General features: G+C 32.5%; 1 protein-coding gene across 7 annotated transcripts in view; it reads left to right on the top strand.

Annotated features, from left to right (window-relative positions):
- Nucleotides 1–24,314, top strand: part of CACNA2D1 (calcium voltage-gated channel auxiliary subunit alpha2delta 1) — a 498,928-nt gene that overhangs the window by 420,313 nt on the left and 54,301 nt on the right. For 4 of the 7 annotated variants that reach the window (XM_005550363.4, XM_005550365.4, XM_005550364.4 and 1 more), the window contains exons 13-18: nucleotides 10,080–10,158; nucleotides 11,046–11,095; nucleotides 12,308–12,397; nucleotides 16,753–16,830; nucleotides 18,698–18,772; nucleotides 19,042–19,116. In XM_005550363.4, coding sequence (XP_005550420.1) covers nucleotides 10,080–10,158; nucleotides 11,046–11,095; nucleotides 12,308–12,397; nucleotides 16,753–16,830; nucleotides 18,698–18,772; nucleotides 19,042–19,116 — 447 coding nt within the window. Of the gene's footprint in view, nucleotides 1–10,079; nucleotides 10,159–11,045; nucleotides 11,096–12,307; nucleotides 12,398–16,752; nucleotides 16,831–18,697; nucleotides 18,773–19,041; nucleotides 19,117–22,860; nucleotides 22,918–24,314 lie in introns of all 7 variants that reach the window. The other 3 variants (XM_005550361.4, XM_005550362.4, XM_065542404.2) reach the window with 1 other exon arrangement.

The following is a 24,314-nucleotide window of genomic DNA, read 5'->3' on the forward strand; positions in this document are numbered from 1 at the left end:
GAGCTAAGGAATTGATGTTTTTGGAGAAAAGACATAGAGGTAGCCAATAGCTACATGAAAAAATGTACATTACTGGTCATCAGGGAAATACAAATCAGAACCAAAATGTGATATCATCTCTTACCTGTCAGGATTGTTGTTATCAAAGAAACAAAAGACTAGTGTTGGGGAGGATGTGGAGAAAGTGGAATCCTTGCACAACGTTGATGGGAAGGCAAAATTGTGCAGCACCTACAGAAAATAATATGGAGGTCTCCCAAAGAATTAAAAATATAACTACCTTAGCATCCAGCAATCCTACTTCTGGATATTTATCCAAAAAAAACTGAAGTTAGGATCTTGAAGAGCACTTCCATTCAGAATAGCCCAGATATGGAAACAACCTTAATGTTCCTTAACAGATGAATGGATAAAGAAAATGTGGTATATACATACCATGCAATACTATTCAGCATAAAAAAGAAAGAAATTCTCAATATGTGCAAACCTGGATGAACCTAAAATCAATAAAAAAAAATGCATTTTTCCACTTACATGAGATATCAAAAATGGTCAATTTTATAGATTCAAAGAGTGAAATAGTGGTTGCCGAAAGTGGGGAGAAGGGAGAAATGGGAAGTGGACATGAGGTTTCAGTTAAGCAAGATGAACTAGCTCCAGAGATCTGCTGTAAACATTGTACTTAGAGTCAGCAATAATACATTGTACATTTAAATGTGTGTTAGGATGATAGCTCTTATGTCGTGTTCTTGCCATAATATAATAAAATTTAGAAACAGAAAAATTACAACATCTTGAAAGAAAGTTTGGTGGGCTTAAAAAACAAAACAAAACTAACTCTTTGTTTTTCCCCATGCCTCTTGTTTAATACTATTGTGGCTGCAGAATGCTTCATTTACATTCATATTTCATCTAGATGAATCAGAAATCTTTCAGAGCAATCCGGGTAGGCCTGATGAGGTACAATTGGAGAGCTGAAGAATGAGGCTGCAGCAGATACACAGCATAATTTAATGAGGCCAAAAGGTTTGAGAATTAGAACAAAATGTTTGAGTTCTTTTGTGAAATGTACTACTCTTGGGAATTAATCTACCTGATTATAGATAGGTATAGCTTTAAAACTGAATCCATGTTAATCTCCTCACACAGCTGTTCCAAATTAAAATACATTTGCTTTATAATCTTTACCTGCAGCATTGCCATTCCTTAGGGTTCACCCATGTACATGAGACCTCCTTAAAAATAGTGCCAAAACTAAAATGAACTCGATCACGTAGTCCAAACAAATGAATAAAGGAAAGTAAAACCAGACATAGAGTTGAAAGATAATTCCCAGGGCTAGCAAAATTAAAAAATACTTTATTTTCCATAGAATAGCCAAGGGACTGCTTAGCAATACATACTTAAGATTGCCTAGCCAGTTAGGAAATAGTTCTCCAACTCTTACCTTAATTCTAAGAATTAATTTAAAAAATGAAAAAACATTCAAATTAATAAAATAAAAGTTTCAAAATAACTAGTAAATTGAATGAGAACAAACGAGAAAAAATCATATGATAGATTTGAAATAACTTTCAAAGAATGCACATTTGAAGTTATAATCACTTGACAATATATCCATTTTTGACAATGCATTATTCTTAATGCACTTATTTTAAAGAATTTACTTTAAAAAGTGATCGAGAAAGTCTTTTCTATTTTGCTCTCATATCCAAACTAGAAATAGTCAATAGTTTATAAAATCTAAACCAAGTTACAAATAGCTGAACATGCAGATGTGTTTTATGTAGTTAGAGTGAACACTGTCAGTTTTTCAACAGATAGTAAGGAAGATAATCCATGGGAAATAATTGATTGCATATCTACTGTCTCTGCTTGGCTTCTTCATCAGGCAAAAATAAAGCCTTTGGAGGAAATGTCCAAATATATGATAATGAAGGACATTTAACTTGTAACATTTAATTCTATTTAACACATGGATTGCTTCTAAAAACTTTTATTTCAGTTATTTTGATGCTTTCAACAGTTACTTAAATTTTTAGCTTTCGAATAGGGCTCCACCTTTGTTCATAAAAACCAAGTATTTATTCTGGACTTACTGTGAAGCTGAAAACAAGAATTACCATGTAATATGCCCAGCCAGTAGCGTGATCATCAATTTAAAATATATGTTTTATGCACATGTGTGTACTTGTGTGTGTTCTTGTCTCTGATAACATTTATTTACCCTCATTTCTCTTAGAGTAAAATTAATGTTGTCACTCCCTCAAACTATGGAATATTTTACCAGGCACATCTTCAGCTTTGAATTATATGACTTTAATGCATTTTGCAAAGTCCTTTTAATGTCTGAAACAAACTGAATGAAAAATGAGGTTAAGTATTACTTTAAGCACAGAGTATATGATATGATGTAAACTTTATAGCACAGAAATGACACATGAAATTCCAAGTAAAATTTACTACCTAGAATTGAGATTGCCCATTGTTTGTGTTAAAATGTTATGCCAGAAAGGCACTTTTTGCTGATTTTTCTGTGGTTCTTTTCTCTGATTAAGAACTCTACTCAGAATATATCTTCTCAGAGGGATTTTCCCCCACTCAACCTTTCTACAGTGGAACCTTTCCCCAGACATCCCCTTTATCATTCTCTATTTCAGCACCCTCTTTCTTCCTGGTCTTCTTTTCCTCATATTACCATTTTTTAATTATTTTAATGCTGTGTTTGCTTTTTATCTGGAGCCTTCCTATCTAATATAAACTCCACGAAGTAGTTGTATACATTTGTAAACATACCAATGAATTCTTAAAGGATGGCACAGTACTTGATACATGGTAGTTGCTCATTACTAGCAGATATGTTGGTCATATCAGTACATATGCAATAAATATGCTCCTAATCTATACAAAATTCATAAATGTTAGAAAAATTAAATAGCTTTGTTCTTCTTTTAGAAGGAAATCATTAAAAACAATTTTTTTTCTAAATACTGGAATGTGGAATAAAATTGATATAGATGTTCTTATATATGTAATCTTATAAGTAGGTAACACTTCAGCTTATATGATAAATGATTGTAGTGATGGCACCTTTCCCTTCACTCTAATCATCTAACACATAGTTTTTCATGAGCATTCTCATTATCAGTGTCAGCAAAGTATTTGACATTTCCCAAGAGGAACATTTGAAATAAATCACCATAGAGCTTCTATTCTGCCCTCTCAGCTGATAATACTCTTTGCAGAACTGCAAATTGCTTGGAAATTCAATGGACCCCTAGCTTATTCTTCCTTTATCTAGTACTATAAATGCATATAGAGAAAAAGGAACCTCAGATTACTTCCTTACAATCTGATGTTGTGAGGGTGATTCATAGTTGCTAGTGAATTAAAAATATCATGGCATGTATGTATATCGAACACCCACATGTAAGACACATAAGAGAAATATTAGCTTGGTTCTTTTTGAATGTGTGTGCAAAACTTACATGACTACTGCACTTTGTTGTCCTTTATAAAATAGTTTTTCTGTTTTATTCACTTGAGCAAATTCAACAGACATTGATTAAATTCTTGTCTCCATCAGACCCTCTAGCAGATGTGTCGACCATATTTGTAAATTTGCAATAAATACGGAAATTTCATATAGATACATCTTATGTGGACATAATGGCATTTAGAAAATACCCCTTTTCATTAGAGTTTGTTGCTAAGTATGATAAAGCACACCAAATTTGCTTATCTAGGAAGGTGTTATTTTGAGTTATTTTAGGTTCCTCTTGAGGCATAAAAGGCTAAAGACACACTAATGGAAAATATTACCTCATTTAATACTAACAGTTTGACTATACAAGACAAACATTGGTGTCATCATCTTCATTACTATAGCTAACACAGAGCTTATAATTTCCATATATTAATGCTTTATATTACTGTTTCATTTACAACTGGAATAATCATATGATATAATAATAATAATCACCCCCATTTTGGAAATAAGAAATCCAAAATCAGAAAAGTAAAGTAACTTGCTGAAAGTCGTACGGCTACTAAGTGGCAAAGTCAAGATGGTAATCTACAGTCTGAATTCCATAACCTCATGCAGAATGCTCCTGACTGGCCATCTGTCTGTGTCTTTCTCTGAGCACCTCAGTGGCTATGCTAATCATAATTTGCCCACACAGGAGCCTGCCTTCAAGTCAGACAGCAAGACTTCCCCACAGGGATCTGCTCCTCACAGCTTTCACAGGCTAAGGTGGATCGCCAAAACTTTGCAGGCTGCAAGTAACTTTCAGATCCTTGGGCTTTATAAAATAAAGTGTGAAAGGTGAATTTGGACACTTTTATTTATTACATAATGCTATAAAACTGGAGATATAGACTAGTCAAATGCTGTGGATTCTGATGTCTTTGTGAATTATGGAAACCACAGTAGAATTGTATCCTAAAATATTCCATCCAATCTAGTATTTTCATAGGCTTAATGCCAAAAATTTTAGTACACAGAGTAGATTAATAAAACCTATTTCTGACTTCATTTTTCTAACATGATTCGAAGGCTGAAGTTTTTATTTTAGTTTTATTGGCTTTCTTCATAGACTAATTTCCATTATTCTTTGGAGATTTGCCTATTGTAAATTAAAGTTGAACTCTGGGTAACTGATAATTGTTGAGGTGACAGTTTCCAGTAACTGGGTTCTGCTGGGAAACAAATTCCTATGGCTTTTTAAAATAGGTTGACCCTGTGGCTTTGGAGAACTCTTAATTGAAGACAAGTATTTTAGTTTTCAAACAAAACAAAACAAAACAAAAACAGATTAGCAGAAGTCAGAACTGTAGGATAAAGTTAAAATCAGTGGTATATAAGGAACAAATCAGTAATACATTGTAAATAGCCAAAACTGCTGTTACTTAAAAGTCTTCTCAAATCAAGTAGGCCAGAGCTGTAATACCAAATTTGAATTATTGAATTATTGTTCCTTTCAGAGGAAAATTAGTTTTTGAAACAACTGAAAGTAAACTTATGTAAGTTTATAACTATGTTAAAAAGCCATAGGGCCATAAGAATTTTTTTTTTTTTTTTTTTTTTCTTGAGACGGAGTCTCGCTCCGTGGCCAGGCTGAAGTGCAGTGGTGTGATCTCAGCTCACTACATTCTCCGCCTCCCGGGTTCCAGCAACTCTCCTGCTTCAACTTCCCAAGTAGCTGGGACTACAGGTGTGCGCCACCATGCCCAACTAATTTTTGTATTTTTAGTACAGACAGGGTTTCACCATGTTGGCCAGGATGGTCTTGATCTCCTGACCTCGTGATCTGCCTGCCACAGCCTCCCAAAGTGCTGGGATTACAGACATGAGCTACTGTACCTGGCCAGGAATTTAATTTTTAAGTTTATTTCCACCCACCTCCCACCCCCACCTGCAACCAAGACAGAATCTCACTCACTGTGTTGCCCAGACTGGAGTGCGGTGGTGTGATCTAGGCTCACTGCAACCTCCACCTCCTGGGTTAAAGTGATTCTCCTGCCTCAGCACCCTAGGGTAGCTAGGATTACAGGTGTAATCCACCACGCTAAACTAATTTTTGTATTTTTAGTAGAGATGGGGTCTCACTGTGTTTCTCAGGCTGGTCTCGAACTCCTGAGCTCAAGTGATCCACCCACCTCAGCCTCTCAAAGTGCTGGGATTACAAGCATGAGCCACCACACCTGGCCTTAAGTTTAATTTTATTGTCTGCTCCCCAAATTACTGCTTTTACAATTCTATAACTATGCATGAATCCAGAATTATAAGAATTTATTTTATTTTCTAGGAATAACATAGTACATAAATAAGTGTACTAAGTACACTTTATTTTGCCTAAAAAAGTTGTTTACCTCCAGTAAGGATATCTGCTTATTTCATATTAAATAAAAAGATTAAGAATGTATGATGATATAAGTATAGTGAAACAGCCCAAATTGCAAAATGCAAGACAACTAATAGCCCAGTTTTGGTCCTGCTCTTACCAGATACTGTAATGAACTTATTGATATGTTGGATAACACCAAAGTCTATCTTAGATCCCTCTGGTAAGAAGTAGAAACCACTCAAGTGTCTATTCACTTGTTCTTCATTTAACAAATGTTTGTTTCCATTGATGAGTAATGTACTACAATAGATGCTAAATAATAATCTTGGTACTTTTAAAACCCAATCCAACGTCTATTCAATACTAGCTTCCCACTGTATTTCTGTTGAAGACCTGTACTCCAGCATTACGAAAAATATTTGTCAAAGCCATCTGTTATTGTATATGTCTCATGTGGCTCTATGATGAAAATTTCATAGAAGTGAACATTTTGAAAGATGAACCTATCTAAAATCATACATGTTGAGAAACATTTAGTTAATTTTGTAGGAACATTTTACTCAGAACAGAAAAATTTCATGTGCATTTGTTATATGAACCTAGTGTTGTGATTATAAATATACTACTAGGCACGAGTAAAGGAATTTTTTCTCCACAAAAGTCGCCTTAGCCTGGTTGTAGATATGCTCTCATGTAAGTGATTTGCTTAAGTGAGAATTAAGATGAAATATTTAGCTTGTGTGACTACCAGTTAAGCATTTTGAGTTATTTTTATATGTCATTTTGTTTTTATGTAAGATCATGCAAATGTACTTAAAAGAACTGTACAAATACACATCTTTGAGAATGTAATTTACCTTAAATTTTTAATTGTACGTATTTGAAGAAATCACTTTATTTTTCTATAACTCCAAAATTATGGCTAAACAAGAACTGTAAGTTTAAAGAAGTAAAAAAAAAAAAAAAAAAAAAATAGAAGAAGTGGGTTATCAATCACCTCTATGGACTTTAGCATCTGGAATTTAGTTCATTGACTATTCCACATGGTGGCAGTAGTATAGTATGGAATAGGAGAAATGAAACCATTTACAATTCCGAGTAGAAATTTGTGTACACAAAAATTATTTTAAACTTAACCAATACATTATGTATACGCACTATACAATATGTAATGTGAACGTTTATGAAATCAATGAAGTTAAAATTCTTATGGAATTAGCTTAAATGTACAAAGAAAAGACAAGTATGGCACTAAGGAATGAAATTTTTTTATTTTAATTTTTTACTGTCATATGAAGAATGTGTGTAAGGTACTACAGTAGATCCTGTTTTGAAAGACTTATATTAAACTTTTTTCTCAGCTGAATATGTATTTATAAGATCATTATAGAAAGCTCTAAGATAATCTGTATAATCCATAAAATCATTAAATACCAGTGTGCGTATGTGTTTGTATGTGTGTGTATGTATATACATATATATACATAAACCCAAGATAAAATGATCTTGGGTATATTAGATTGTGTAAATATTGTAATGGTAAGGCAGTTGTATAAATTATAAAGAAGGCTGCATTTGCAATTAGGATTTTACTAAACACTTGGAATAAAATTTCAGGAAAATAATGTCTTTAAAAATCTCTACAAGGCAAATGAAAATTGAGAAAAGGGGTACAAATTATACATTGATGATATGGGAATGATTCAGTTAGTTAATGCATCTTACATTTAAGTAGCCAAGAACCTATGTGAGAAAAAGAACAAAAAGAGTTTGGCATGTTTCAAAAATTATAATTAAAACTGACAGAATGTGCACTACCCCCAGCCCTGATCCCAAATACCTTAATTTTGAAAACTTCTGAGGGGTCCATGTAAGCAAACACATAGAAGTGAAGTGAAACTTTTATAGCAAAATAAATAAAGCAACAAGCTTTTTTTTTTTTTTTTTTTTTTTTTTTTTTTTTTTTTTTTTTGCCTAGTGTTTATTTGGACTATTTGAATGATAACATCAGTCAAATAATCATATGTGTGGATCTGAGTGTAGCCTCGATGTTATTAGAAATGCTTGCCTTTCTGAGACATAGATATAAGATTCATATAGTCTTGTTTATTTTTTTACTGAAAGTATTTTATGAAAAATGTTTTACTAGATGATTGTTGTGGTAACAGGAACTTCTAGACAAAGCCATGCTTCAGTTGAAAATTAGAGGTATGGGTTCAAATGTTAGTTGTGAGGGAGAACCCCCAGTGCTTTCTGGAGCATCTGGACTTTTTCCCTGACTTAATTTGATGATTGTTTAGGGTATGGCATTTAAATTGAATTATCAGTTAGGGTGGTCAACCTGCTTATAAAAATATTTCCATTTAGAAGTAAGCTCAACTATGTAAGCAGTAACCCTACGTTGAAATTTATAGACAGACCCAAAAATGACCTAACTGATGAATTAAAGAAAATGAAACCATTGCATTTTGATTAGGAATTCCTGGAGAGAAAGATAGATTGAGAGAGAGAAAAAAACCAACTTCTATCATTCACTTAGAAACAGTCATTTATACTTACAATTTGAAGTATTTAAAACTCGGATTATGTTCATCATGTGGCTTCTTACATAACCAGCTAAGGCAAACCTGGATGATGTAAGAGTGGCTCGCCTAAAACCTTACAAATGAAATAGCAACATCCCTGATGTACGTTTTGGGGACAGGGATTGTAATAATGTGATCTGTGTGGCCAAGACCAGTGAAAGAACAGAGAACAGATGTGAAATCTCTTTTGAGATTTGTGCTCTGAAATCATGTGCAACAGTTAAAAGACATAAAACAATTAGAAAATGTCCATTCAAATAGTCAATCAACATGAATTAGGGAAAAAGCTCTTAACATAGTTCAAACTGGAATTTGAACTCATGGAAAAGTGATTTTCTGCACGTCTATATTTAGAAATAGCTAAAATGTTGGGTTGAGAGTGTTGGTTTACTTAGATTACTAAATTAGTAAAAATCAATATATGAAAAAATCATTTTATTAAGTATAGGTTGACCCCATGGAATTTACCTTTTATACTTTCACACTATTATTTAAATTTAGTGGCTTTCAATAAATACTTAAATTATAAAAACTCTCCATTGATTTAAAAATATTTTCATACTTTATAGCATGTTAGGAACAGTCAATATTTTGGTTATATTTAAAAATCCTAGGAGCTTACTTACATGTGTCAGCCAACTTTTATAGAAAATAAGTAATATACTAACAATATAATCATATGTGTGCATCCTAATTATTTCCATGGTGAAAACCATCACAGAGTTTAATTGCCTTAAGCAACTTTGAAGTACAATGACCTTTCTGAATAGTTTTTCATTACTACATACCTATGAAATAGGGAAATAAACTTTTTTGCAGTGGCTCGCTATGTAGATAATATGTATAACCATGTAAGACAGGTGAAGTGAGGTTGGACCTCAAAGATGTATTTTCTTTTCTTTTCTTTTCTTTTCTTTTCTTTTCTTTTCTTTTCTTTTCTTTTTTCTTTTCTTTTCTTTTCTTTTCTTTCTTCCCTTCCTTCCTCCCTCCCTTCCTCCCTTCCTTCCTTCTTTTCTTCTTTCTTTCCTTCTTTCCTTTTTTCCTTCTTTCTTTCTTTCTTTCTTTTTTTGAAACCGAGTTTCACTCTCGTTGCCCAAGCTGGAGTGCAATGGCACCGTCTCGGCTCACTGTAACCTCCACCTCCCAGGCTCAGGAGATTCTCCTGCCTCAGCCTCCCAAGTAGTTGGGATTACAGGCATGTATTACAAGGTCCGGCTAATTTTTTGTATTTTTAGTACAAACGGGGTTTCACCATGTTAGCCAGGATGGTCTCGAACTCCTGACTTCAGGTGATCCACCTGCCTCGGCCTCCCAAAGTGCTAGGATTACAAGCGTGAGTCACCGTGCCTGGCCATGAAAGATGTACTTTCTATGAATGAAACATTAGTCATGCTCCTGCCTGAGGAATGGAATATGCAAGAGGACACTTAGGTACAAATTTAAATGTAGCAACTGGAGTCTATGTTTACAGTAGGTTATGTGATTTTCCTCTGGTCCCTTTCTGAAGTCTTTACTGACCTCAGTTTTTCTTGTCATATCATTCAACCAGAAAACACTCTTTTTAATAGAAATTTTAGCTGTTTTATTTTGCCATTCAATTAAATTTTATTAAGCCTAATGAATACCTATTTTTCAATTTATCCAGGTACGTGTATTCACGTTTTCAGTTGGTCAACACAATTATGACAGAGGACCTATTCAGTGGATGGCCTGTGAAAACAAAGGTAACAAATCTGTTTTCTTCTAGTAAACTAGAAGAAAAAATATTTTGGTAGCTGTTGTTAGGTGTGCTTATTTAAAATAAGCTAAAGCTGTAGCTAACTTCTATAAGAATCAGGCAAGAGTAAGATTATGAACATGTTTCTATAGAGAAAACACATACAAATTTTGACATTAGCATTACATTATATGAAAATTCAGACATTGATTATATTTCCACATTTATAAAATAAGGTATTACACTGAATTATACTGAATGATATATATCAGATATAATCTTACATGAAAAATTAGGAATGAAACAATATCTGAATTTCATAAAGCTTAAATATGAGAGTATGACATATATATTTTTTCTCTGGGTGGTTTAATTACTGTTTTTGAAAAATCTTATACATTCCAGGATAATTCAAATGTTGTGCAGTGAGCTCATATTTTCACTCGGAAAGAATGATGTTACTGAGAAAAAATATATTAATTTGAAAAATGAACTGTGATGCCATGGCAACAAAAAGAACCTAATTTTTTTCTGAAAGTTATATTTAGGCAAAGATTTTATATAAATATAATAATTATCCATCATGTATCTTTAATAATTTATCCAATGAAAAAATATTTTTAATGATTCCATGTTTCTTATTCCTTCGTAGAAGAATAATACCTATTTTATAGTAACCAAGAAATGTAGTGAAATTTTTCACAAATCCTATGTGTTTGTTGTGAAGATTCATTAACCATTTTCTTAATTTTGATATTTTAGTATTAGTTCAATTTTGAAGTGAAATATATTATTTTCAAAATACTCTTTATGAATATTTATAAAATAAAATAATTTTGTGGCCCTTTATTATAAAGTAACATTTATATATAAATATATATATGTATATTTCAGGTTATTATTATGAAATTCCTTCCATTGGTGCAATAAGAATCAATACTCAGGTATGATTATTTAAAGCTTGTTTAAATTTTTTTTTCAAGTATAAGATACTTCTTTTCTGGTTTAAATATGCTCAATATGGAGAAAATTAGTAAGAATGAAAAGATCTGTAATATTACACTTATATTAAAATACTGAGTATCTTGGTGATATATTGGTTTTATTTCATTAACATTGCAAGTGTTTTCAAACATCTAAAACTCAGGTAAATAAAATGAGTATATTGTTACTCTCAGATGTTAAAAATATCATAGAAAATACAGAAAATCAAATTTTCTAAAAATATATTTCATGTAATTTGAACTTGATTCTGCAAATGATTTTTTAAAGTTTCTTCAAATTGTAGGTACCATGTATAAAATTAAACACTAATTATGCTGGACAAATTGTACAGGGACCTAGTTGGAACTTAAATACCTCCCAAATAACCCCTGTGGATCTATTTATCTATCTAAAGTAAAGTTACAACAAGGAGATGATTTTTCTAACATCATTCAGTTGAAATCACGCCTGTTAAATAACTTTTTGTAGAATGTAGTAATTAAGTTAATTTAAGTATTTATTATTTTTAAATAATCATAAATTACTATGAAAATTGCTACTCCTTTTTAAACACAGTTGAAAATCTACAAAATAAACAAAGTCAAAATTTAGCATAAATAACATGGCATTTGTGGAAGTGAATACTGAATACATTGAATGTTGAAATGAAACAGCAGCTGCATTTGAGTCTGATGTCTAGATTTGGCACAGTATTTCCTTTATTTTTTGATGTGTTTAAATGTAGTTTTGAATTTCAGCCAAACAATCTGTGATATGAAAGAAAGTATGTGGCTGCTTTATGATTTTAAATTTCTGCAATTCCACGCAGTAAATCACAGAGCCTTAAATAGTTTAGATTAACATGAAACAATTCACAAGGAACGTATTTCACTTATTGGCTGTAACACAGAAAACAATGTTCTGATTGTTACTGGAAAAAAACTTGGGTAGATATATTGTATAAATAATATAGGTCAAATATTGTTGATTCAAAATACGTAGCCATACCACTTAGGGAGTATCCAAAATAGAAATTAACTGATTATATATTCAGTCTCAATAATTTTGGTTCTATATTCATTTTTAACTCTAGGATTTTTTTTCTCTGTAATTTTTATTACAACATAGCATTCCTAGTTTTAACCACAATTTTTTCTTTTTTTCACAAACAGGAATATTTGGATGTTTTGGGAAGACCAATGGTTTTAGCAGGAGACAAAGCTAAGCAAGTCCAATGGACAAATGTGTACCTGGATGCATTGGTAAGAGGTTGAGCTGTTCAGTCAAAGACTTTCATAACAAAAGCACACAGATGATTTCTACTTCTTTCTAGATGATGTCTCTGTTTTCCTTTTCATTAAACCCTCCCCCAAATTTCTTATATCACAGACCTGTTTCCTAGAATTTACATAATTTACATAAAAACATAGATTTGTATGTAGTAGAGAACTACAAATACGAAGTGTTAGCTTATTGTCTACTTGATCCCTTCATTGAGAATGTAGAATTTCCAACCTGGAATGTTGAACACATGGGCATTTCAGTAAGTTTTTAAATTGTTAATGTAAAAAAAAAGATGAAAGTCTTCATGAACTAGAATCTATTTTTGCAGATTTTGAACAATAATTTAGAAGAAAGTATTTTTAAAGTATAGGAGCTAGTAGAAGCATAGAAGCATGTCTAGCCTCCACAACTATAGCTGAATCTGCTAAAACTCAGGAATACATGCTGTTAGATAGGCAAAAACTTTACCCTATACTAAAATCATCACAAACATCTTAATATATTAGTATAATCTTTTGTGCCAGATTCAACTTCAGACTTTTTATGGAAATACGTCATTGAGATGATCACATCTGGTGTGAAGCCAACACATGTTAAATTGTCCATTGAACAACTGACATTTCAGTAAAGATATGTCATTATATTTAAAAGCAGTGGTTCTCAACAGGGGGGTCTTTTTGCCCCTTACAGTTCATTTGGAAAAAATTCTGTAGACATTTTTGATTGTCATGGCTTGAGGGGAGGGGTTGCTACTGGCATCTAGAGCAAGCTTGTCCAACCTGTGGCCCAGGACGGCTTGGAATGCAGCCCAACACAAACTTTTACACTTTCTGAAAACATTATGAATTTTTTTTTTTTGCTCTTTTTAAAATCTCATCAACTATTGTTAGTATTAGTGTATTTTAGGTGTGGCCCAAGACAATTCATCTTCTCTCAGTGTGGCCTAGAGAAGCCAAAAGATTGGACACCCCTGAGTGGATAGAGGCCAGGCATGCTGTTAAACATCCTTTAATGCAGAGGAAAACTGCCCACCACACACAACAAAGAATTATCCCTCCAAAAATGTCAATAGGGCCAAAGTTGAAAATTGTTTAAATGTAATTTTTACTTCCTGACATGAAAATTATAAATAATAATCATCGCACTTAAGCTTTATTCTTATGTTTAGTCTTAATGAGAAGAACTGATTAATGATTTACTAAAATAATATATTTGGAGAGTATCAAAATAATAAGAACTGAAAAATAAATGCTGATTCAGTAACCCTTTTCCCTACTTGGAGATCAGTTGTTACTACTTTTCCAAATGTAATGATGAACCCACAGGGCAAAATGCAGTCCATTTAGAATTACTTATCATTTGGTTTTTAGAAAATAAACATATACAGGAAGTTAGAAGAAAAATAGGCACTATTAACATCAGCCTTGCACGCTAAGAAAGATAAAATGAAGCATGAAGCTTGCTTACCTCAAGCCCTAGCTTAAAATTACTGTCCAGTGTTCCTTTTAGACATCACATATTTACTTAAGGTCACACAGTGATCCAAAGCTGTGGTCAAAATGTTGCACTTTTCAAATCCATCACAGGACAGTGTGTGATAGGAGGAGTCAATAATGATGCCCTGTTGTGTTTCCTTTGACTGGAAGTTCATTAGCCAGCATGTCTGCATTGCTGGTAAGGTTCTTACTGATAGCACAAATGACATTAGGAGGAAATGTTGGTTCTAAATGTGCTGTGCTATAAGCTGAAACTAAATGTAAAAAAAAAAAAAAAAAAAAAAAAAACACGTGAGTTTGCTATTCATTGGACACATACAGCATTCTTTTTACTGGTTTGAAAATGATAAAGTGATCCCCATATATTCCTAGTTATGTGTTTATAATCTCTCCACACAGCAGATTAAAAATATATGTTGGTCAAAAATAAACAGTTGTATTAAAAAGGAAAAGGTAAATATATTTTAAAACCAAATATAATGGATATAATGAGAAAAAGAATTCTGACTTCAAAATAAAGAAGCCAATATTGGGGCAAAGTGGATTGTGGTTAAGAAAATGGAGACATTTTAGCTGGTCATATTACTGTAAGATTTTTGCTGTTGGTGGTGAAAAGTGAAACCATAGAAATGGAGTATAGCATAAAAGTTGGGGGAGCACTGAGTATATCAAAAAAATGATACCCTGGTCATTTTTGGTGATAAGGGGAGATTAGGACAATATTATGGAGGGTTCATTTTAATTAGGTGACAAAGTGAAGCTCTTTATAAAAAGAGATATGACAAGAGTTGGGGCTCTAGAAAATATTTGTAAAATTCCAGGGTAGAGAAATCTTGTTTTATTTCTCTCTTATTTTCTAGAGACACATGCAGTGCTCAGGAGTAGAGTAGAAGTTTTTGGTCTGCTTAATAAATGGGGAGAAAAAATTCAAGTTGGGTCCCAATGAGTTCATTCATAATTATTGTAAATCCAATATGTTAGTCATCTAGTAACTCACTTTAGGCTACATTTTACCATTTTTAGAAGCAAATAATGATATGCAGTAAAAATGCAAAGGAAATGATTACATCCGTATCTACCTCGTCTTAAACCACGGTAGCATTTTTAAAACTCTGCATATAGATTATACCTCTAAGAGACACTTCACCAAATCTTTACTGAATTACCTTTTGGATACAGTTTTATGAATTAATCTATTCATATATATGTATTATATATAATACATATATTATATATAATTGTATTAGTCTGTTCTCACGCTGCTGTGAAAAAATACCCGAGACTGAGTAATTGACAAAGAAGAGAGGTTTAATTGATTCACAGTTTCATGTGGCTGGAGAGGACTCCGGAAACTTAAAATCATGGAGGAAGGCACCTCTTCATGGGGCGTCACGAGAGAGAATAAGTGCTGAGCAAAGGAGGAAGCCACTTATAAAAACATCAGATCTCGTGAGAAATTACTATCATGAAAATAGAATGGGGGAAACCGTCCCATTATTCAATTACTTCTGGATCCCTCCCACAACACATGGGGATTATGGGAACAACAATTGAAGATGAGATTTGGGTGGGAACACAACCAAACCATATCAATCATCATGCACCCAAATATGTTTGGTTGTTTCCTTAGTTGTATTTGTTGCAAATAATTTGGTATTTTGGTCTGCTGGAAGCTTCTCTATTATTGTCTGTCCTCCATAATTCATTCATCATTCCCATTGAATTTGGGCCTCCTATGTGCCCAATTATGAACCACAACCTGATACCACAACATTTGCTCCCTGATATTAATAAAATTTTTAATGTTCTAATGAATAATGATTCCAAATCCAACTTTATGAACTTGGTTCTGATTCCAGAACTCTGTTCCAAGTTCATGAACTTTGGATTTGGAATCACTATTTGTGAGAAGATTAATAATATTTTCTCATTTTAGCAAATTCAAAATTTCAAACAATTTAAAAATTATTTTAAAGAGTGATTTTGATAAACAGGTAGTTTTGACATGAAATAGTGGCTAAAAATTATAATGGATATAGATGTCAGTAACGAAAGCAAACTCTGACTTGAAAATCAGTTTATTTCAACTAATCTCTATGAATTCATTTAATATATTAAATTATGTGCCAATTAATAGGATGGCATTATTTCTATTATGTTAAACTCTTCAGACTAGACTTTTATATTTGATGCTTTCAGTTGTCTTTTCTTCATCATTTTACCTTGCCAAAAAGTACTGCTTATTTTGGGGGCTACTTAGAAGTAGTATTGCTTCTTCTGAAGAGCAAAACACTTACTTAGAATATCCCAGATATGCAGTATCAATAGAATGTTTATTTTATTTATCATGCTATTCAACTGCACATTTGTCATTTAGCATGAAGTCTTTGGCTTAGGGCATAAAAAAATTAAGCATGAGGCTACAAAAAGGGAAGCTAAGTAAATCACTTAAAATAATATTTTATTATCACTCTGCTTATGGAGGCCCTGATATTAGGTGAACTATCACTATTAAAAAGGGGGAGGACAGAGAGTTACTGAAATGCATACAGGCTGTTGACCAGTTGTGTAAGTTGATTATTTTTAAAGTTATCTTAGAGTATTATTTTAAATGTTTCATGCTTCAGTAGCTGCCTAGTAGGTCCTAATTTTCTCCAAGATATTTTCATTGATACTTTAAAAATAAATTTTAATAGATACTCAAAATGAGTTACTAATGTTTTTGGCTCTTTGTAAAGTAACTATAAAATGCAGTCTCAGATATCAAAGGCTAATGCACTCTGACAAAGCTTAAATTGTAATTTTAATTTGCCCTTTCTCTCTGAATCTATTTTTAGGAACTGGGACTTGTCATTACTGGAACTCTTCCGGTCTTCAACATAACCGGCCAATTTGAAAATAAGACAAACTTAAAGGTTAAAAGTTAATTGATAAAATTAATAATAATAAATGACAAACTGTGACGTTGAAGCTCAACATGGATAAGATATTTCCATAAGAAAATACATGCAGTGTAACTGTCTTGTGAGGCCAGAGGTCAAAGGCAACAGCTGCCTATGCGATAACCACCTGGGAAAAAGGAAATGCAGGTCAAACTCTCTGTTGCCCTAGAGCCAAGATTCAGCTTAACTCCACTTAACTATGACCTGATGAGAACACAGAGTCAGACTCTGGGAGTAATTATATGATAAATGGACAGTAATATTGTGTGCACATTTTAAGAATCCATCTGAGATATTAATGGAGTTTAGAAAGAAAAATCCAAAGACCAAAAGCATGGTGATGTTTGTATCAGGTGTACATTGGTATATTAAATCATTCCTCCCCAACTCCCAAACAGTAGCTTTTTAAAAATTATCTTGTAACTTAAGGATATGATTTAAATTAATATTTCTCTTTATTTTTTTCTATTTTAGGGTACAAGAAGAATAATGTCATAGAATGCTTAATTTTTATAGCACTGGTTTTTTGGTCAGTGCAGTAAAATGCCTATTTAAAAGTTCTAAAAAATACGTATCTTATACTTATTATGTCTTATTTGTTAAATGCTTTTGATTTTAAATAGGATTGCATTCCAATTTTTTAGTTTGATTCAGAAAGAATTTGAGATTTTGAAGTTAAGAGTTTTTTAATACTAGAGACTGATTTTATAATATAGGTGATATACTTGATTTGCGTGAATATTTATTTCCAGTTTATGGTTTCATGAAGTCTGTTGCACTTAAGCATTGTTTGATCAGTTATTATATATCTCAGTTGAACTCCTTATTTTAATAAGGAGGTCATAGGAAACAGTTATTTCTCTTTGGGGGCCCATGACCATTCTTAACTATCTGCAGGTTCTAAATATTGTAACTCATAAAAGAGTAACTCTCTAACTTTATCATACGTGTTCACAAATCTCACTGTGAACTAAGAGATTGCTCCAGTTGGGAAGTTTTTGCTCAGACTAGGATTGGTTCATGGAAAAGAGCATAGTTATTGACAGAACTTTCTTACTCTATCTGTACCTCCACAAAGTTTAAATGTTTTTGTAATTACTAGATTTTCTAATTTTTTGCAAGCACATTTCAAATTTATTATTTTATAATTTATATAATTCCATTTGAAACAACAATTTTGGACTCAAAATTTTAACACAATTTCCATCTTTATGTCCCATGGAAGATCATGATGGCAGTTTGCCACAAATCTCCTCTACTTGCACCTAAAACTGTGATGCCTGTTGCTTGGTATATAGAAGTTATTAGCTGCGACTAGAAATAGTGTTTTTAGGATTTTATCACCAATATGGTCACATACTTTCAGGATAGTTACATACGCAGGAACTATCTGCAGCAAAAATCCAATGTGTTCTTATTCTATATTGTCTAATCTTTAAGCTGGACATTCTTGTGGCTTCTTAATTATAGTAAACCATAAAGTCAGTCTAAACTCACATACATAGACACACAGCGATAAGCGCTGACTGTACGATAGCAGTGAAAATAAATATTAGAAGAAAAGGGTACAAGAAGTGTCAAACATTTTTATTTATCTTTTATATATTTTAGCCTCAATTATCTAGATTTTCTTTGCTAAGTTAAATGATAATGATGATAAAGTTGTAGGAAACAAAGCTGAGAATCCTTGTAAATTGACGCCAAGAATACTTCACTCTATATATACATTTAAACTAATATGGAATATAACCATAATGCCGGCAAAATATGAGCATATGATAATTGTGTAAAAATATGTAAATTTTTGATATAAAATGCCATTTTTGCTCTCTTATTATAGAACCAACTGATCCTTGGTGTGATGGGGGTAGATGTGTCTTTAGAAGATATTAAAAGACTGACACCACGTTTTACAGTAAGATGAAATTTGCTCTTTTGATACCCTTTCTAGTTTAGAACTCTGTACTAATTTAGCTTGGCCACAAAGCACTTAGGTAATTCTCAAAAATTATGGGCAGTTACCTTAGCAAAGGAACTACATGGTTAAAAGCATCTCTAAAATAAAATGATTCCATGTTATCTTTCAACATGCTATAAAATGTATTAATACATTATGTATTTAAAAGAATATAGATTTCTAATTGTGACTTGGGCATATCTAAGCTTATATTTTTTCTTTTCCAGCTGTGCCCCAATGGGTATTACTTTGCAATCGATCCTAATGGTTATGTTTTATTACATCCAAATCTTCAGCCAAAGGTCGGTATATAATTTGTTTACACTGGTTAGTGTTTTGTAGAATTAATGACTAATGTTCTTAATAGGATTGTTGTTTTAAAATTTACTATATAACACTAAATATCAAAGTACAGTCTGTAACGTGGCTCTCTTCTTAGATGACAAGACAACACATCATAATATATGAAAGAGTGAAAGCAGTTTTCATTTTCTGTTACCAATTTAGCTGCACTAATATTTTTATCTCAAAGACAGTCATTATCACCCACTGAGCCTCAATTTCATGCATCCCACTTCTGACTTTGATTTTAAGGCTGTAAGATAATAAAGGATATTGCTCCAGACATGAGTTTGAACCTGATAAATATTAGTAATGTTCGTCTATGTCCAGGTCACATTTTCTATTGCCCTTCTCTTCTAGTAATTAACTCTGCTTTCCGTCTCCCAGAATGGTTTTCCTTTTACTTTAGGACAGGCCTGTAAAGAGATGTAAGAGATTGAATAAGTAAAATTCATGAGATGGGCTTCAGAAATGGGAAATATTTATTAATCAGCAAGTTAATCTGAAAGACAGAAAATGCCATCGATGAACCATATTATCCTAATTTTTATGCCTATTTTCTCAAGATATTTTCATAAATTATCTTGCACAACTCATTTCACTCTTCATGAACTGCTTCACAGGGCATTAATAGCAAAATTTATTTAGACATAAAATTAATCAAAGTCTTGTAACTGTAACCTTAGAAGCATCTGTTTAGTTATTGCTTAACTTTGAAGATAATATTGAAGATCCTTTAAACCATGCAGATTTATGCATACTACTTCTTTCTCCCGAGTCATGGATATGTAATGTTAGCCATATATTAGAATATACCACAAGTGTGTGAACATACACACACACAAAGTTGTGTCATTTAAATATTGTTCAAATCCATAAGAGACCTATTGATACTGAATGCAAAACTACATTAAATGTAATACATTAATTATCTATTTTAATACATTAAATAATATTACATTTTATAACTTATGTCTACTTTAATTTATCTGACTTTGGAACTTATTTCCATATCAAATTCATCATATAATTACTTGTAGCACATGTAGCTGTTGATCACCCTAGTTATGCTAAATGTGTTATTTTAATATAAATGTTGCGTAAGTACTTTTTCATATTATTATTAAACTACCACAGCTCTTTAAAAGCATAACCTGTTAAATTCCTCTTAAAAGAGTAATTTATGTTTGGCTAATCATCCTATGATTTTGCTATAGCTTGAAAACTTATCTTTTTATATCTTAATTTTTTTTTTTATAATTTTGCAGTATTATTGTTTGGGCTTTGTATATCCAGTGTATTTTCAATTAAATTCCCCTAACTAAAGTAATTCAAAAGTAATAAAAGTGTAACGTGGGCTGGGTGTGGTGGCTCCCACTTGTAATCTCAGCACTTTGGGAGGCCGAGGCAGGCGGATCACCTGAGGGCAGGAGTTCGAGACCAGCCTGGCCAACATGGTGAAACCCTGTCTGTACTAAAAATACAAAACTAGCCGGGCGTGGCAGTGCTTGCCTGTAATCCCAGCTACTCAGGAGGCTGAGTCAGGGGAATCTCTTGAACCTAGGAGGCGGAGGTTGCAGTGAGCCGAGACCACTCCATTGCACTCCAGCCTAGGCAACAAGAGCGAAACTCCGTCTCAAAAAAAAAAAAGTGTAATGTGATGAAGGGTGGGTGTGAAGGATCTCTAGTTTTATAATTATAAACCTTAACCCTCACCCAAAGGAACTAAAATATATCATAGACAAAAAGAAGAATAAGGACAATAATGCATATATGATGGAGAGATATATATGTATAAATCTACCATCTAATGGCTGTAACAGTTTAGGTGGTTTTCATAGTCAAAGAGAAGTAATAATTTGAAGTTTTTTTCTTTTCTACATTCCACTAATAACCAATATTTATTTAGAAAATATTAATATTTGAATGACATTAACCTATATTTGGTTCATATTTGAAATAATTCACTAAAATTTATAATATTACAGAGAAAACAAATTCTTTAGCAACTTCATTAAAGCCCAACTGATATTTTTCATATCTTTATATTTGGATTTTACTAAAGCAAATATTAATATATAACAGAAAGACATCTCCAAAAATACTATTTCAGAACACCATGAAAAAGAAATTATTCTGAATATCAGTTTATTCTTTATTTCTGAAGTTCATGCTTGTGAATTAAATATGCTTGTGATTTCTCATCATTAACTCAGTAAATATTATGATTTCCATTTTGTGGCTAAAGGAGGACGCTATACAGATTGATACAAGACCTCATAAAAGGATGACATAGTATAAGATAATTGCTTTAGAAATACGCAAATACAAAGGAACATATGGTGACAGTATACTAACAAAATTAATCTTAATTATTTTATCAGAAATTCATTAATACAAGTGAAGAAAAATAATGCTTATCTATAGCAGCCATTATTATTTAACAAGGTGAAAGTCTAATGTTATGCAAGTATTTTTTGATCAATGCCTGTGTTTTCCTCCTGATATGAGAACCTTAATTAAAAATATTTCAGTGAAGGTTTTTTTGTAAATGAGTGTTCTTTAAAAGCCCCCAGAATATCATTAAATAAAATAGCTACGGACTTTTCACATATTTAATTTTTAAGGACTCATAACATTTTCTAAGCTTGTACTTTTACCAGCATGACCACATTTTGACATGTGTTGAATTACATATTCTGCTTTATTACAAAAAGCATTTTAACGTTCTTCCATTTTGTGTCATTGAAATAACCAGGTTAGGTCTACTTAGTTAGATACCTCATTTTGTTCAATTCTAAGAAATATGTATTGTATAGGAAATTGTGCATAATCTATGTTTGAGAAGTTAATATTTAAAATAAATCTACACTGTTATGGTTACATTCTCCATTAGTTCCACAGATAGAACATTTGGTATCACTTCAGAAAACAAAGGCACAAATATTAAACATTAAAACTTTTTAATATCATATAATTTTCTTAGTTCATTCAGGCTGCTATAACAAAATACCATAGACTGGGTGGCTTATAAACAGAATTTAGTAACTCACAGTTCTGAAAACTGGGAAGTACAAGATGAAGGCTTGGGCAGATTGGTGTTCTGTGAGGGTTTGCCTCCCTATTCACAGCCATCTTCTCGCTCTAACCTCACACGGAGGAGAAGGGGTGAGACGTCTCTCTCTAGGGCCTCTTTTATAAGGGCACCAATCCCATTCAGGAGGGACCCACCAACCAGGACCTAATCACCTCCCAAAAGCCTTTGGATACCGTCATCTCTGGGAATGAGGATTTCAACATATAAATCGAGGGATGGACATTAAAAGTATTTATATTTGGGTCGTGTAAATTCTAACAATTGTTACTTTTCTTTTTCTTTTTTTGGTCAAATCGATGGAAAAGTAATATGAGACAAACAACCTTTTTTCCCACTTCCCAAATATGTACTTTTCTAGAAAAAGAAAAATAAGTCATTTTCCTTAAAAATGACTATTCATGTAACAGTTTTTATTCGTTGAAGATATTTTTAAATTTTTATTTTATTGACTCATGAACTCCATACCTACCAAATACTTTGAATTCTAAGTCTATCATTTAGACCTTTTTCCAATCAAGGAAATATCTGAGGAAAATTGATTATAGGATAGAACCCCTACCTATGTTGATATGTAGTATGATGAATTACCATTTTTCTGTTGCTTCAGCCTATTGGTGTAGGTATACCAACAGTTAATTTAAGAAAAAGGAGACCCAATGTCCAGGTAACGGTGAATGAAGGTAGATTTAACAGTGCTTTCAAATTTGCTAAATTCGAGTTGAGATTAAGCTTCTGTTTAAAGCTTATATAATTAAAGCTGCCTTTCCTGACATCAAGCTTCCAGAGCATGAAATGGAGATGAGCATCATTTCTTAATAAACCAGAGCAAAAATGTTATTAATAATGGTAGAGGGTATGTATTGGCTAACTAAAGATTGCAAAGTCAATTATGGAATCAGGTTAATAATCAGAGAAATCATAAAGAGATGGCTTCTAAAAATAAATTTGTTATTAAAATTATAAAATTAATGTCAAATTCATGTGATCCTAACAATTTGCTTGTAAATTTACTTCTAAGTGGAAATAAAATACAATTCCTATGTGACAGTTGCCATAAGCCACAGATTTTAAGCCAAAACTTCTAAAAAGTGTAATTTGGGGTTAGACATTAAAGAAATTTCCCTTAGCTAATTAAAAATGTACCAAAGTGCAAATAAGTAGTGAATTTTATTACCTGGCAAACTCATTGCAAAAGCTTTTCCTTTTGGCAACAAAACTTCCGTTATCATATGTATGCAATATTTCTATATGCACAGTAAAACGATTAATAATCAGCATAAAAGGATACTTCCCACAGCTTAGCAAGAGAATTTCAGAATTTCAAAGGATGTTCAACATTATTTAAGATTTTATAGGTAAGCCTACCATTTCTTTAAAAAAGTTGGTGACATTAAGGCCGACCGCGGTGGCTTACGCCTGTAATCTCAGCACTGTGGGAGGCTGAGGAGGACAGATCACAAGGTCAGCAGTTCAAGACCAGCCTGGCCAACATAGTGAAACCCTGTCTCTACTTAAAACATAAAAATAAAAAAATACAAAAGAAATTAGTTAGGCATGGTGGCACATGCCAGTAGTCCCAGCTACTCGAGAAGTTGAGGCAGGGAATCGCTTGGACCCAGGAGGTAGAGGTTGCGGTGAGCCAATATTGTGCCACTGCCTGCGGACTGGGTGACAGAGCGAGACCCATCTCAAAAAAAAAATGAATAAATACATAAAAAAGTGGGTGACATTAAAACGAAGAGATAATATGTCATTAAGACGAGATGGATAAGCTATGAAGTAGTAGAACTGAGTGCTAGTTTGGTTCTAATAGCCAACACTGTGTTCTTGAGCACTCCACTAAATCCTGTAGTGCTTCAATTTCTTCATCTGAAAAGCAGGAGAATTGAATTAGTCACTAGTTTCCATCCTACACAGTATATTCACCTAGGAAATTAAATATGTATGTCAGTTCCCTGCCTCATCCTCTGAAAATTCTGATTTAATTTGGCAGTGATGGCACCAGGCCTCTAAATCGTTTTTGTTTTGTTTAGTTTATTTTATTTAATTTTTTTTCTGAGA

The sequence above is a fragment of the Macaca fascicularis genome, chromosome 3, assembly GCF_037993035.2.
Source record: "Macaca fascicularis isolate 582-1 chromosome 3, T2T-MFA8v1.1".
Lineage (NCBI taxonomy): Eukaryota > Metazoa > Chordata > Mammalia > Primates > Cercopithecidae > Macaca > Macaca fascicularis.